At 37.2% G+C, this 15,000-nt stretch overlaps 1 protein-coding gene across 1 annotated transcript in view; it reads left to right on the plus strand.

Moving 5' to 3' along the window:
* Window positions 1-15,000, plus strand: part of LOC125034759 — an 18,850-nt gene that overhangs the window by 2,577 nt on the left and 1,273 nt on the right. Inside the window, exons 2-15 of the mRNA XM_047626702.1 lie at window positions 4,757-4,826; window positions 5,266-5,472; window positions 7,035-7,167; window positions 8,607-8,744; window positions 9,105-9,266; window positions 10,035-10,263; window positions 10,616-10,869; window positions 11,040-11,212; window positions 11,426-11,670; window positions 12,073-12,186; window positions 12,477-12,609; window positions 12,891-13,078; window positions 13,337-13,669; window positions 14,175-15,000. The exon at window positions 14,175-15,000 is cut by the window's right edge and continues 1,273 nt beyond it. Coding sequence (XP_047482658.1) covers window positions 4,778-4,826; window positions 5,266-5,472; window positions 7,035-7,167; window positions 8,607-8,744; window positions 9,105-9,266; window positions 10,035-10,263; window positions 10,616-10,869; window positions 11,040-11,212; window positions 11,426-11,670; window positions 12,073-12,186; window positions 12,477-12,609; window positions 12,891-13,078; window positions 13,337-13,669; window positions 14,175-14,402 — 2,586 coding nt within the window. The 5' untranslated portion in view covers window positions 4,757-4,777 and the 3' untranslated portion in view covers window positions 14,403-15,000. The remainder of the gene's footprint in view (window positions 1-4,756; window positions 4,827-5,265; window positions 5,473-7,034; window positions 7,168-8,606; window positions 8,745-9,104; window positions 9,267-10,034; window positions 10,264-10,615; window positions 10,870-11,039; window positions 11,213-11,425; window positions 11,671-12,072; window positions 12,187-12,476; window positions 12,610-12,890; window positions 13,079-13,336; window positions 13,670-14,174) is intronic.

A 15,000-nucleotide genomic window follows, 5' to 3' on the forward strand; every position in this document is an offset into this window, starting at 1 on the left:
TAGATACATATATATATATTTACATATAAATACATATATATATGTATTTACATATATATACATATATATTTACATATAAATACATTTCTATGTATTTACATATATATACATATATATATATATTTACATATATATATACATATATATATTAACATATTTATACATATATATAAATATTTATACATACATATATACACATACATACATATATACATATACATTTAAATGTACTTATATATACATATATATTATATATATTATACATCTATGTCTATATAAATTTTATATATATGTATGTATACACATATGTATATATACATATATACATGCATGTATATACAAACATATATGCATGTATACATATACATGTATGAATATAACTATCTATCTGTATATATAGATTTATGCACACACATAGAGAGAGATAGAGAGAGAGAGAGGTGGGGGGATATACAGCTATTAAAGAAAAAGAAATAAGATATATAACCAGGCAGATTTAATACAGGAAGGTGTATATATTACTATGTAGCTATGCATTACGCGACTACTCAAATAGTTCGATTGCATGATCTTGGAAATATTGTCAATATATTTTTTTCGCAAATTAGGGTCCTGGCACGGTCCCAAAACTTTGCTACAAACGCTTAAATATTCTTAATGAGAGTCATGAAGAACCTCCACGGCCGTAACATTAATATCTAAAAAGTTGTCTCGCTATATGTTACTTAACAAACGCAAGGGATAGACTCCATTTTCATAATTGCTCTGATCAACTCACTATAGCAAAATTTTACCGGAGCGACCTTAGTAGGCTTTGCCACTAGATTTGGTAATTTACGTCAAACTTACCACAGAGCCACTCGACAGAGCACTCGAGATACTTACAATGAAGCTACATATATAATGTGTGATCACGATAATGCATTTTGAAAAGACGTAACAAGAAAGTGGCAAAAACGAATGAAAAAACAAGTTTGTCTCAAGAATACTCATCATTCTAAACTGAATAACACTTGTTAAATCACTTCCCAGAGAAATGACCTTTACATATATCTCAATCTACTGCTACTGGGTACTGTCGACTGTAGTATTCTTTTGCGAATTCTGCTTACAAAAAGATGACTAAACAAGTACTGAACCACCAAGGAGCCAATTCGTGCGCCCTGATTTACAATTTCCTTCAGTTCATTGGATTTTTTTTTCTTATGCTGTTAACACTATTGTCATTATCATTATTAAAATTATCATTGTTATAATGCCATTAGCAACACCAGTAGCAATATTAAATATGGAAGAATCTTTCCGAAAATCAAGGAAAGGGGGAGGACAGGTAGAAGTAATCACTGACTCTTTTGTGATTAAGCGCTTATGGAGCTATCTGTATGTAAAGGCAATCAATAACCAACAGCAGCAATTATCTATCCTTGCCATCCGTGGGTTGAAATAACGATAATCACAAATAAAAACAACAGCACATAAACAATAAGTCGCCATGAAAATGTTTCGGAGCCTTCCCTTCTTCCATCTTCCGCAGACAAGCCATTAGTCCCAGGTTGTCTCGTTCCAGTCAGGGAATGGAAACATTTGCCGACACTCAGAGGCTCACTACTTTAATTACATCGCTGCTACATAATTACTTTTGCCTTTTGTTGGTTTACTGCCTGTTTCGCTTTGTTTTCTCAACAGAAAACTTAGTATATATAGTATATATGTACGTTCATATGTATGTGTATGTATGTGTGTGTGTATGTGTGTGTGTGTGTGTGTGTGTGTGTGTGTGTGTGTGTGTGTGTGTGTGTGTGTGTGTGTGTGTGTGTGCGCGCGCATATATATACATACATGTCTGTATGTATATGTATATGTACACACACATATATATGAATATGTATACATATAGATATACACATAGATATACATATAGATATACACACATATATATATATATATACATATAGATATACACATATATATACATATATATATATATATATATATATATATATCATATACACACATATATAATATATATACACATACAATATATATACACACATATATATTATATATACATACATATACATACAGATATATGTATATATACATATATATATTATATATATACATACATACATATATAATATATATATAATCATATATCGAGCGCTCGCACGAGCATGTGTGTATTTGTATGCATATGCGTGTGTGTGTGTGTGTGTGTGTGTGTGTGTGTGTGTGTGTGTGTGTGTGTGTGTGTGTGTGTGTGAATGCGCATGTGTGTGTGCGTGTGTATACGTAAATAAAACAACGAAGGAAAGAATAAGAAAAAATGTATCGAAAGACATAAAGAAACAATACAATGAAAAGGCCGTTGGCATATTCGTGTGTGTATCATACATATATATATATATATATATATATATATATAGATAGATAGATAGATGGATAGATGGATATATGTATATATGTATATATATATGTATATATATATGTATATATATATATGTATATATATATACACACACACACACAATCAAATGTGAATGTAAAATGCATCTGAAAATATATACCGGTTCAAAAAGAGAAAAAACAAGCTACGCAAGGACATTGCTATGTGAAGAGTATCACAGTAATGTACAGCTATTATACAATACTCCCTCCTCATCCTGTCAAGCAGTGTGAATGCACCACTAACAGGCATTACACAACAGCGCTGCGCTCTCCCAGACATCAAGCAGAACCACCTGACTAATCTTTGAGAAAGGTTGCTTTGGAGATCAGGCAGGAAATGGCACAGGTGGTCCTTATCTGCCCCGAGGTTCTAAGGTGAGGTAATTAGGTGTCACGTAAATGCAGTCTGGAGAGAAGAGGTGAGATTTGTTTCCCTGCGCCAGTTAGGGTGACAGAGTATGCGTGTGTGTGTGTGTGTGTGTGCATACATTATGTATATATATATATATATATATATATATATACGGTATAATACATATGTGTAATATATATATATGTACACACACACACATATACTTGTGTATATGTATATATATATGTATATATGCATTTATATATATGTATATACACTTACATATATGTGTGTGTACATGCATAATATATATGTGTATATATATGTGTATACATACATATATATTTATATATATAAATGTGTGTGTGTTTATGTATACATATATATACTATATATTAGATACATATATAATATGTGTATATACATATATGTATATATACATATTTATATGTGTGTGTGAACACACACTCACACACACACACACACACACATATACATCATACAGATGCACACACAATTTCAGAACTTAACATATGATTGGTAAAACTGCTGCCGCCGGAGCAAGAGGGGCTGCCGAACCCTCTTCTGCTCCGCCGCCTCACTGTCCTCGGAAATGAGCTGAATTCCCTGTTGACCTGTTCACGACCGCGCACGTCCTTCGTCTGTCTCCGGCAGTTGTTTCCCTTGACCTTGTATCCCCTGTCGAGGTATTCCGGGCGAATGACTTTTGGTGGTGGTTAAGAGGGCGAAGTAGCAGGGGATAAAAGTTCGTATTGCCACGGCGACATACTCAGTACAATGAATCTGTGTAGGAAATCACTGTGTATGCCGTTAGGTCGGTTATGATTCTGAACAGCAGTACCAAAAGGTTTTCGTAAACAAAGGAGAGGCGGAAATGGAACAGCGACCATAGAGTTCCCCGCAAAAAAACGGTAAAATAATATACGATTTCAGTAAAAAAAAATTATAAATGTTTAAATTAAGATGAACAAAAAGAAAAAAATCACTGAAGAGGTACAGGTACAGTACAAGATAGAGCGTTGTATGTAATGGTTGAATATATATCCCCAATGCAGCGTATTCAAATAAACACAACCTATGAAGCGGAAATTAAGCGACGAATATAGAGCTGGGACGGAGTGCCTTCGCCCGCCATAGTAAAATATTGCGAATATTGCGAGCTTCTTTGCCACTTTTTCGAAAGAGAGAAGCTTCTTACCAATCCCATCGTCGCGTCATAACATACGAATTAGAATCATGAGCTACGACCAAATTACTAGAAAGAAAAATAGTGAATGCTTAGGGAGGAATAGATAGGCTGGTGATGGGAATCAGCCTTAGGGAAAGAATAATGGCAACGTGATTTAGGGAACAGCCCAAAGTCGGAAATAAATTTAGGAGCATTAAGAAGATGAAATGGAGGTAAGCAGGTAATATATGTAAAAAGACAGGATGGCACGCACGCTGAGAAGGGGAACAGCTGACACAGGGAGGCCAAGGGCAAGACCAGTGACAAGAGGGTGCGATGAAATATTGAAAATCGTGAACCAGAGAACGCAATATCGAGTGTGTGTGTGTATGCAAGTATATACATCTTTGTCTATATCTCACTATCTGTCTATCCACATACACACACACACACACACACAGATATATATATATATATATATATATATATATATATACATATATGTATGTATTTGTATATATATATATATATATGCACATGTGTGTGTGTGTGTGTGCGCGCGCGCGCGTATGTGTGAGTGTGCTGCATGCGTACACGAGTATTGTGTACATCTTACATGCATATATGCATACACAAACACCCACGAGCCTACACGCACATACATTCACACACACACAAACATAAAGACCAGCGCGCACGCTCACCTGGCAACCGTCTGCCTCTAAATGACAGAAAGAAAAAGGAAATGTTTATTTTTCTTCTTTCAGGTCCGTGGTTCCCCTGCCAGGATGAAGATTTTGTGCAGCTATTTATTTTTTGCAATATGTTGCTGGCAAGGTGAGTGCACGATTTCCCAGCTTTTTAATTGCCTTTACTTATATTCATACTCGCGTCTATGTCGTTGTCTATGTATCTTTACCGTCGTGAGAAAAATATATTGTATATTTTTTTTTATTTTTATAAATGAGGAATTCTTTCCGTTTCTCTCCTCCCCCCTCCATCTCTCTCTCTATTGTGTTACCTGCTTCCTTCTACTTTCCCCCCTTCCTATCTAACCCTTACTGTGATGGTAAATGCTTTTTCTCGCTGTCATTCCCTCTCTTGCTCTTATTTTCCCGTTCGTTTTCTTTCTCTCTCTCTCTTTCTCTCTCTCTCTCTCTCTCTCTCTCTCTCTCTCTCTCTCTCTCTCTCTCTCTCTCTCTCTCTCTCTCTCTCTCTCTCTCTCTCTCCACCAACGAAAATATAACGACCCCATGCAACCTCCCTGGCCCTCCAGCGCCGGCCGAGAGAGCCTTCTTCTTCCAGCCCAACAACGAACTCGTGACGACCTCCCTGGCGCTGCTGAAGGTGGACAGGGGCTCCGAAGTGATGGGCGAGCTGACGATGTGCACGTGGCTCCAGGTTCATCACTTCAGGGAGAAGACCTACGTGTTCTCCTACGCGACCTCGGATCGAGACAACAACGAACTGAATATGGGGATAAGTACGTTTGTTTTGGGGATGGATTGTGTGGGTGCCTGTTGAGGGTGTACGTTCTTACCTACCTACACATGTGGAGGAACTTACAAACGATCACGGACACACGCATACTCACGCACATAGACACACGCACACATACACAAACACACACACAGTGAGAAAGAGAGAGAGAGAGAGAGCGATAGCCGATTTTTGTTTCTAATTACTAATTGACTACCTATAGTTGGCTTCCATCAATGCTGGCCACTAATATAATTTGCTAAACAATTGATAATATTATATTGAGCGGTTTTGTAATGGCTTTTACTATACTCAGTATCTTGATTCATGTTCATGTCTTTATTTATGGTAAAGACCATAACAGACCTATTCAGATCTGTAATTCTACAGGCCTTGTCTGGGAATCAGCGAAGCCGGCTAAAGATATTCCAGCTGGGCCCCACAGCTCCTAAAATCGTATACACTCTGTACACACACACACACACACACACACACACACACACACACACACACACACACACACACACACACACACACACACACATACGCTCACACTCATACTCATACATACACATTCACACACTATCATTATCATCATCACCATCATTACAATGTCCAGGTTCCACATTACCATTTGAGGACAATTTCCTTCACATTTGTGGTTGTGTTATTTCCCATCGTTGACCTTCCCTCTTATTTAGATGTCATACACACATACATACTTGTGTATATGTGTGTATATGCCAATGTATATATACAGTTTATATATAAATATAGACAGATAGGTAGGTATATATGTGCATATATGTATATATAGAGATAGATAGTTACAGACATGTGTATATACTTATTCATCTATATATGTATGTATATGTACACACACACACACACACACACACACACACACACACACACACACACACACACACACACACATATATATACATATATATATATATATATATATATATATATATTGTGTGTGTGTGCGTGTGCGTGTGCACGCTTCATACTCAAACATACAGCATAAATACATAGAGTAACGTACCCTCCCCCTTCCTCTCCCACCCTAACGATGCGCTGTTACACGAAATCACTTCGCATCAACAAAGGGCTCAGCAGAGAGATTTTACGATAATGAAAATGATGGGAAACGAGACGAGGGACGGAAAGGGCGCCCTGCTGAGTTTGATCATCTGTTCATGTTATATTGCCAAAGTTAACAGTCTCGAAAGAGAGAAATAGCTATATAAAAAGGTGTGGCTTGCGTTCAAGTTTCATTTATTTTCATTCGAATCTGTGTTTACATCCTGTGACAGGATCTTTATTGTTTACTTGATGTATTTTCTTTCGTGAATTTGTTTTCAGCATATCAGGACAAACATTTTTTTTTTTTTTTTGACAACTAAACATAGATTAAGATTAAAAAGAAAGCAAAGAATAATAAAAAATAGAAATTCTAACTTACAGCAAACACTAATAACTCTTCACAGAACGACAAGTTACTAAGACCAGCGTACCAAACTACCTGACTTTCCCTAATCCTCTCTACCATCTCTATCACAGGACCTAACTGCGTATTTCTGGCCGTGGGTGGGAAGTACCTCTTCAGCTGGATGAACCACACCTTCGTACCTGACGTGTGGTACCATTTCTGCTTCGTTGTAGTTGGCACGTCATGGGCTGCTTACGTCAATGGGTCAGTGTTTTTGTTTTCGTCTTAGTTGTTATTTTTCATATTAGTAAGCTAAAGTTTTTTGTTTAAAAAAGGTTAGTATCTGCGTATGTTTTGTATATAGTAAATAGAGTATTTGTGCAAATGCCGTCGAGCAGAATTAGTGTTGAATGTATTTCATATTATGTTCGAGGTTACAAGGTAAACGGAACTCTTTTCACAGAGAGGACATAATCAAACGCAAATTATACAAGCGTTTTTTTTTTTTTTTGGTGACCAACCTTTGGCATTAGCAATGTACCGTTCACTACTCGACAGCAAAGGTGGCAGACACATTACTTCCTTCATTAATCTAGCTAAAGGTATTAACATCTGTGCCCTTGAACCGTATGAAATATTCGTTGGCCCCGTGTCTTATTAAGTGCAATTTAGTATGCCATCGTGGTAAAATAGCTCCGTAAGTTTTATTTATATCGCCTCGCTAAAGGTGACGGCGTTCTGGGCCTCGAACTCTGAGCTCCTGAAAATAACCCGAGAAGTGGTTCTCAGCTTGGAGTTGCGAGGTAGTTTGTTCTAAGATGGACATGTTTCCTTGGCGGAAAACCTGAATATTGACCATAAATGCTTCTAAATCTGCGTCAATACCGAGCAGTCACTAAAAGGCCTGCACACACACACACACACACACACACACACACACACACACACACACACACACACACACACACACACACACACATACACACACATATATTATATATATTATATATTATATATATATTATATATATTATATATATTATATATATTATATATACTATATATATATATACATATATATACACACATATATTTATATATATATATATATATATATATATATATATATATATATATATATATATATTATATATATATATATCGGTACACACACAAATATGTCAGTCAGATTCAGGCATGTTTAGTCTCATCCTTATAGAGTATCAACAAATTTAAAGTTAACGTGAAAGGGACTTATCTGATGAATCCAAACCTTCATATCTATTTAGAACAGTTATATTTGGTGCTTTACTGCAGTTCCTTTACTGTTATTCCAGTAATTGAAGATATCACTTCTATGCCATATCATGTTGATTAATTCATCCCAATGCCATATCATGTTGATTAAGTCGTCACAATGCCATATCATGTTGAATAATTCATCCCAATGCCATAGCATGTTGATTAATTCATCCCAATGCCATATCATGTTGATTAAGTCGTCACAATATCATATCATGTTGAATAATTAATCACAATGCCATATCATGTTGAATAATTCACCACAATGCCACATCATGTTAATGCACCGCAATGCCATATCATGTTAATTCATCACAATGCCATACGTTAATTCCCCTCAATGCTGTATCATATTATCTAATTCTTCATCCTTAACATCCCGTCCGACCTATGGATATACAGCAAACCCGACCAGAAGGGAAGTTTGGAAGAGAGAAGAATTTTTCTCAATGGATCGCTTGTCCTTGGCCAGGAGACAGATCTACTCGAAGGAGGTTACCAAGAACAGCAGAGCTTCTCGGGTTTCATCACTGGGTTCAAGTACGTGAGAGGGTATTCGCATATGATGGAAAATTATTAAATTATTATTGTGATCATTATCATTTAGTATCATTGTTTTATTATTATAATTATTATGGTTGTCACTATCATTATAATCATTGTTATTTCTATTGTTATTATATTTATTATCTATAATGATAATATTATTATTACTATTATTTTTATTATTATCATCTTTATTACTACTACTTCTACTATTGTTGTTGTTATTGTTATCATTACTCCTACTACTATTATTACTGCTACTATTATTATTCCCATTGCCATCACTATCATCCTTAATATCAATATTATCATTAATCTTATCACAGCTTCATAACCTTCCTCCCACTCGCTCAGCCTCTTCAGAAGGGCCCTGGAACCCAACGAAGTGACGTCTTTAGCAACATGTGCTGTAGGCGCTGACGAAGGTGACCTGGTGGGCTGGAGTTCCGCTCAGTGGATGCTCAGGGGACCTGTGGAAGAAGTGGATGTGTCCAGGGTGGATTATTGTACGAAAAGGTGTGTGTTCCGTTGTGGATTTTCTTGTTTAGTTGGGGGATTAAGAGAGAGGGAAGAATCGAGTGAATTTTGGAAAAGTATTAATGTTGAAAGTACTGTTGGTGATTTTATTTATATTCTCGGGAAGGATCGAGTGAATTTTGGAGAGTTTAATGCTGAAAATGCTGTTGGTGAAAGGGGGATTAATTGTTTATTTTTTGGATTTTATTGTTTTTTCGTATTTGATGAATAGTCTGTCTGATTCATGACTTGGTTGATATTTGGGGGAACATATCAGAGCAATTAATCAGCTTTTTGAAACATTAGCCAATGGAGGAAACTAATTACTCATACTAAATAAAAGATAAAAAGAATCAATTAATCGAACTAAAAACATTTCTTCTTAAAACCCTTTCTGATCCAGAGTGATTATCTGTCTTCTAACTTAGCCCTTTTTCTTATATATATATATTTTTTTTTTTAATTTATGTTGCCGTCTTAATGTTTCCTAGAGCTCTTAGATTTTTTTACTAAAATAAACTTCTGAGAGGTTTTCTATTTTTTTTTTACTAAAGTATATTTCCTAGAGTTTTTAATATTTAACTAAAATATATTCCCTATAGCTATTTGATTTTTTTACTAAAATATATTTCCTATAGTTTTTTTTTTTTTTTTTTTTTTACTAAAATATATTTCCTATAGCTCTGATTTTTTTTTTTTTTTTTACTAAATTATATATCCTAGAATTTTTTTTTTTTTTACATTTTCTGACTGAAATATATTTTTTAGAACTCGCATAAACGTATTCCCCGAGAGACGAAGCCAGTCTGACGCCATCCACTGGTGTGAGAAATTAAAGGGCAAGATGGCTCTGCCGAAGGACGCCGAGGAGAACGCCCGCCTGTATCACATCAGCGAACCTTTTGCGGGAGTGTGTCAGCCGCCCAACCACGCCAAGGGCTTCCTGTGGATCGCAGCGACTGACGAAGGGGAAGAAGGGCACTGGACGGATTTTGCGGTCAGCTGTTTTTTTGTTTTAGTTTTTCTGCTCCTTTCTTTATTAGTATATTTGATTAAATGTGGTTAAGTGAGTGCCGGTAATAATTATCGTCATGGTAACTGTGATAATGATCAGCATTGACAATGACGACAACAATGACAATGAGAGTGACAGTGAATGACAATGACAATGGCAATGACGATGATAACGATGGTGTGATGACAATACCGACGACGATGGAGATGACGTTGACGATCACGATCACGATGATATCACTCACGACGACGAAGATACTAATAATGAATAATAACATCACGTATATCAGTAGCAATAGAAATAACGTTAGAACCCCCCCCCCCCCCCCCCGCAGGGCCAACCGCTCAACTACACGAACTTCAAAGACACCTACAAATCTGGGACTCTCGATTGTGCTTGCATGCTTGTCCCTCCTTACGTCGAGGAGTGGGACGACGTCAAGTGTGGTTCGCTCTACAAATTCTGCGTTGCTTGCGAGGAGGACCAGGAGGCTCCTTTAGTGCTGAGGATGAGGGGGCTCTGTGAGCAGGACGAGAAGGCGGCCTGGTTCACCCTGCAGCAGCGGCGGGGCGATAAGGTTCTCCTGAAGTGAGTTGGAGGTTTAAGAGAATTTGCTGATTTGCTCATTTATTTTCTTATAATTATTCACTTGTGTATTCATCTACTTGTTTATTACTGTTTCCATCACAACCACTATCTCGTTCTCAATTATCTTTCAATTATAGTTAAGTTAAAAGCCCTACCCTCTATTTCTTCAGAGGCTTCACAAAGTACCTGATCTACTTGGAAGAAGAGAGTAACAAGTGGCATTTATATAACATGTGGATAAACAGAACAGTAGCCACTCATAATGCCCAGCCCGGAGTCTACCCTTTGGGCGTAAGAGAGTGGGTACTAAACACCAGTTATGAAGTGTGTGACAGACCAGAAGGTAAGAAATAAACAGGACTAGGTTTCATGTTAGACTGATTGTTATACGTAACTGGAAGGATAAATCTGACAGTTGATTATGAGCCATAGATTGATTTAGTACATACGTTAACTTAGGAGAAATAAGTTCCAGTACATATGTCACACTATTCTTATGGTCGAAGCACAAACACCTCTTTATCCTCCTTTAACTCATCCTTCCCCTTACACTTAGGATCTCTCAAAACTCTGGGACTGTCCGCTTGCTACGACTGGGAATACAGCTGCAAAGACGGCACCTGCATCGACCTGGAACAGCGGTGCGACCTGAGAGTGGACTGCCCCGATAAGAGTGATGAGATCGGCTGCGATAAACTACTGTTACCCGAGGACTACCTCTCTCAGCTGACGCCTCCGGGAGGGGATGTTGGGGGGCCGCTGGGGGTCAACTTGTCCATCAGTCTGCATGCCTTTTCGGAGGTTGTGGCCATGCACTGTTTTCGTTGTTGTTGTTGTATTTATTTGTTTCTTTCTTTGTTTACTTTTATTTTTTTTGTTCATATGCTCATTCAGGTAGTTTGTTAGTTATTCATGTATTTATTTGTTTTTTATTTACCTTTTTTTTGTTATTAAGGTTTAATAATCTTTGGAAGTTAGTTGGCTAGATAGATATGGTTCATGACAATTTTTACAGAAAATTGAATGGCACAGAGAGAGAGAGAGAGAGAGAGAGAGAGAGAGAGAGAGAGAGAGAGAGAGAGAGAGAGAGAGAGAGAGGGAGGGAGGGAGAGAGAGAGAGAGATATTTTTTTTTTATCCCGACTAATAGTATATTGGTAAATTCATCTACATCTATTTTTTTCGTTTTTTTTTTCTGGTAAAGATCAACGTCCAAGATATGAAGTTGACGGTAGACTTCACCTTATTTCTATCATGGTACGACATCCGGCTTCAATACCAGAACCTCAAAGAGCTGGCTGACATCAACTATATCAAGGTAATATGCACAAGAAATAACTTTCTTCTCGTCGTAACACACACATTCTTTTATGTGTGTGTGCTGTATCTATGTATTTATATATGTAAGTGTATACTTTCTTTTCATCGTAACACACACACATTTTTGTGTATGTGTCTGTATCTATGTATGTATATATGTAAGTGTATACTTTCTTTTCATCGTAATGAACACACACATTTTTTTGTGTATGTGTCTGTATCTATGTATGTATATATGTAAGTGTATATTCAAACACAGATTTTTTTATTATTCACACTTCGAAAAAGCCATCTGCAGTCTGGAGTCCAACGATAGAGCTAACCAACGCTGACTTCCCGAGGGTTCACAAGACGACCCAAGTGCTGACAGTGTCCAGGAACTCAGAACCGAAGGAGGACGACCCGAGGAAAGTTTGTCATGGTTAGCAAAAGCTGCACGTGAATTACAGCAAAAAGGAGATATACTTAGAATTTACGTAGTCATAATTTGGTTTGTGATTCTGGTGAAGATATTATTGCAAGTCATTCGTAATATGTTTTTCGTTGGGGAATGAATAAGCATCTTTCATGCCTTTTCTGCAAACAGCTGATGGATGTATTTAATATTTCTCTTATTTATCTGTGAAATAAAATTTAATATGCGAATTCTTTATTTGTGATTCTCTGTAATTTGATATTTACGTCTATATTTTTCATTCCAAGATAAGGTATACGAAGGTATGAAAAACCCTTTGCAACTGAGTCATAAGATGAACGCCCCCTTCGTATGCAACATGGACCTCAGGATGTTCCCCTTCGACACTCAACATTGCAAGTTGCTCCTCACCCTCACCTCCGCCAGGATAGACTTCTTAGACTGGAGACGCCTCGAAGTCACTTATTTAGGCGAGGTAGATATTTATGTTTTCATTTTTTGTTTATGTTTATGTGTTGTTTTGATGTGTGTACATAAGAGACGAAAAACACCTAATTTTACTCATCATGTGCTTACTCACAGATAACGCTAATCGAAACATAATCACAATGAAAACGATATCTCTGAAATACCTCTGAAATAATCTAAAGAGAGGCACACGCCATTCACCCTACCTTCCCTTCCTCCTTCCTCCCCTCCACCTACCCACCAACCCCTTCTCCATCACCCCAAGACCTTCCTGACGGAGTACGAAGTCGACACCATCAGCATCCAGAGGTCTTCCTTCCGAAACTACAGCGTGGCGGAAGTCGGGGTCACCCTCCACCGCCGCTTCTGGTCCTACGTCACTTCCGCCTACCTCCCCACCGTCATGCTTATGCTAATTAGCTACGCCTCCCTCTTCTGCAAGCGAGAGAACGTCGACCTGCGTGTTATGATGGCCCTGACGACGCTGCTGGTGCTCTACGCCCTCTACCAGCAGATCTCCGACGACCTCCCGAAGACGGCCTATACCAAAGCTATCGATATCTGGTGCTTCTTCGCCATCACGATGATGTTTACACAGGTGGGCTTGGGGGTGAGGAGGGCAGTGAAGATGATGATAATGATAATGGTAATTTAAACATTACAGACAATGATGATACTACTGTTGATGACAATACCGATAGTATTGATAGTAATATTAATGATGGTGTTGATGATGATAACAATTATTATGATGGTATCATTAATGATAATGATAATGATAATGTATTATAATAGTGACGTCAATAATTATAATGGCAATAATCATCACCATAATAATGATGAATATGATGAATATGATGAATGATGATGTTAATGATGATGATAATAATAATAATAATAATAATAATAATAATAATAATAATAATAATCGATATTATAATGATAATGATAATAATGACAGCAGCAGTAATATTGATAATAATGATAATAATGATAATGATAATAGGATGATGATATTGGTAATACTAATAATGATGATGACTATGATGATTATAGTAATAATAATAATGATGATGATGATGATGAAAAAATACACATTTCAGGTTATCTACCACATCTTCCTGGACCTGGACATAAGGATGTGCACAAGCCTAAGACGCAACCAGGAGGCGGACCTGGCGACGAAGGACCTGTGGAAAGGCGACGAACCTTTAGCACGCATAGACTGGGCCTTCCGGGTGCTCTATGTTGTGGTCAAGTTCACCTTCTTCCTCGCCTACGGGTGTGTGATCGTGGTGAATGTGGAATCGCGGGGTCGACAGGGGAGGTAAAGAGGACGAGACAGAATGGAGAGATCTGGATGATTTACATGTAAACACAGGGCTTTGTCGATGCGCTGGGTATATAATACAGTACAACCGCATCCTCCGTTGAAAGTTGGAGGTGTTAGAAACCTTTGGAGAAGCGTAGGTTATAGGATACTGTAGTTTGGATTTATTAAGTACTTTGGATGTCGGAGGGAGGTCTATAATAAGCTAGGTCTCTCTCTCTTTATCACCCTCTACCTCCCCCTCTCCAACATGTTCATAACCTGTTTCAGTTACATACAATAATGAGTAATAGTTACCTTGGCTTAAAAAAAAACAGTGTGTACTTGTGATACTGTATTTTGTACAAGAGAAATGTGTGAAAAGGATATGAAGTCAGATCTTCAAGAATAATTTTAAAACTTATTCACAATATGCCAAAGAAAATGTTATCAGGAAAAACCCTTTACAGAAAGTTAAAACTAAAAGTGAAGGAGCATTCCCAGTGTTAAAAGGAAGGGTATTTTCGAGTTTGAGACCAAAAGAACGGACACACGTAAAGTAGAAATACAAGTGATGGACAGTCCCCTATTCAGCCACATGGATGACTTCTGATGATGAT

This window comes from Penaeus chinensis, chromosome 18, assembly GCF_019202785.1.
Source record: "Penaeus chinensis breed Huanghai No. 1 chromosome 18, ASM1920278v2, whole genome shotgun sequence".
Taxonomy (NCBI): Eukaryota; Metazoa; Arthropoda; class Malacostraca; order Decapoda; family Penaeidae; genus Penaeus; species Penaeus chinensis.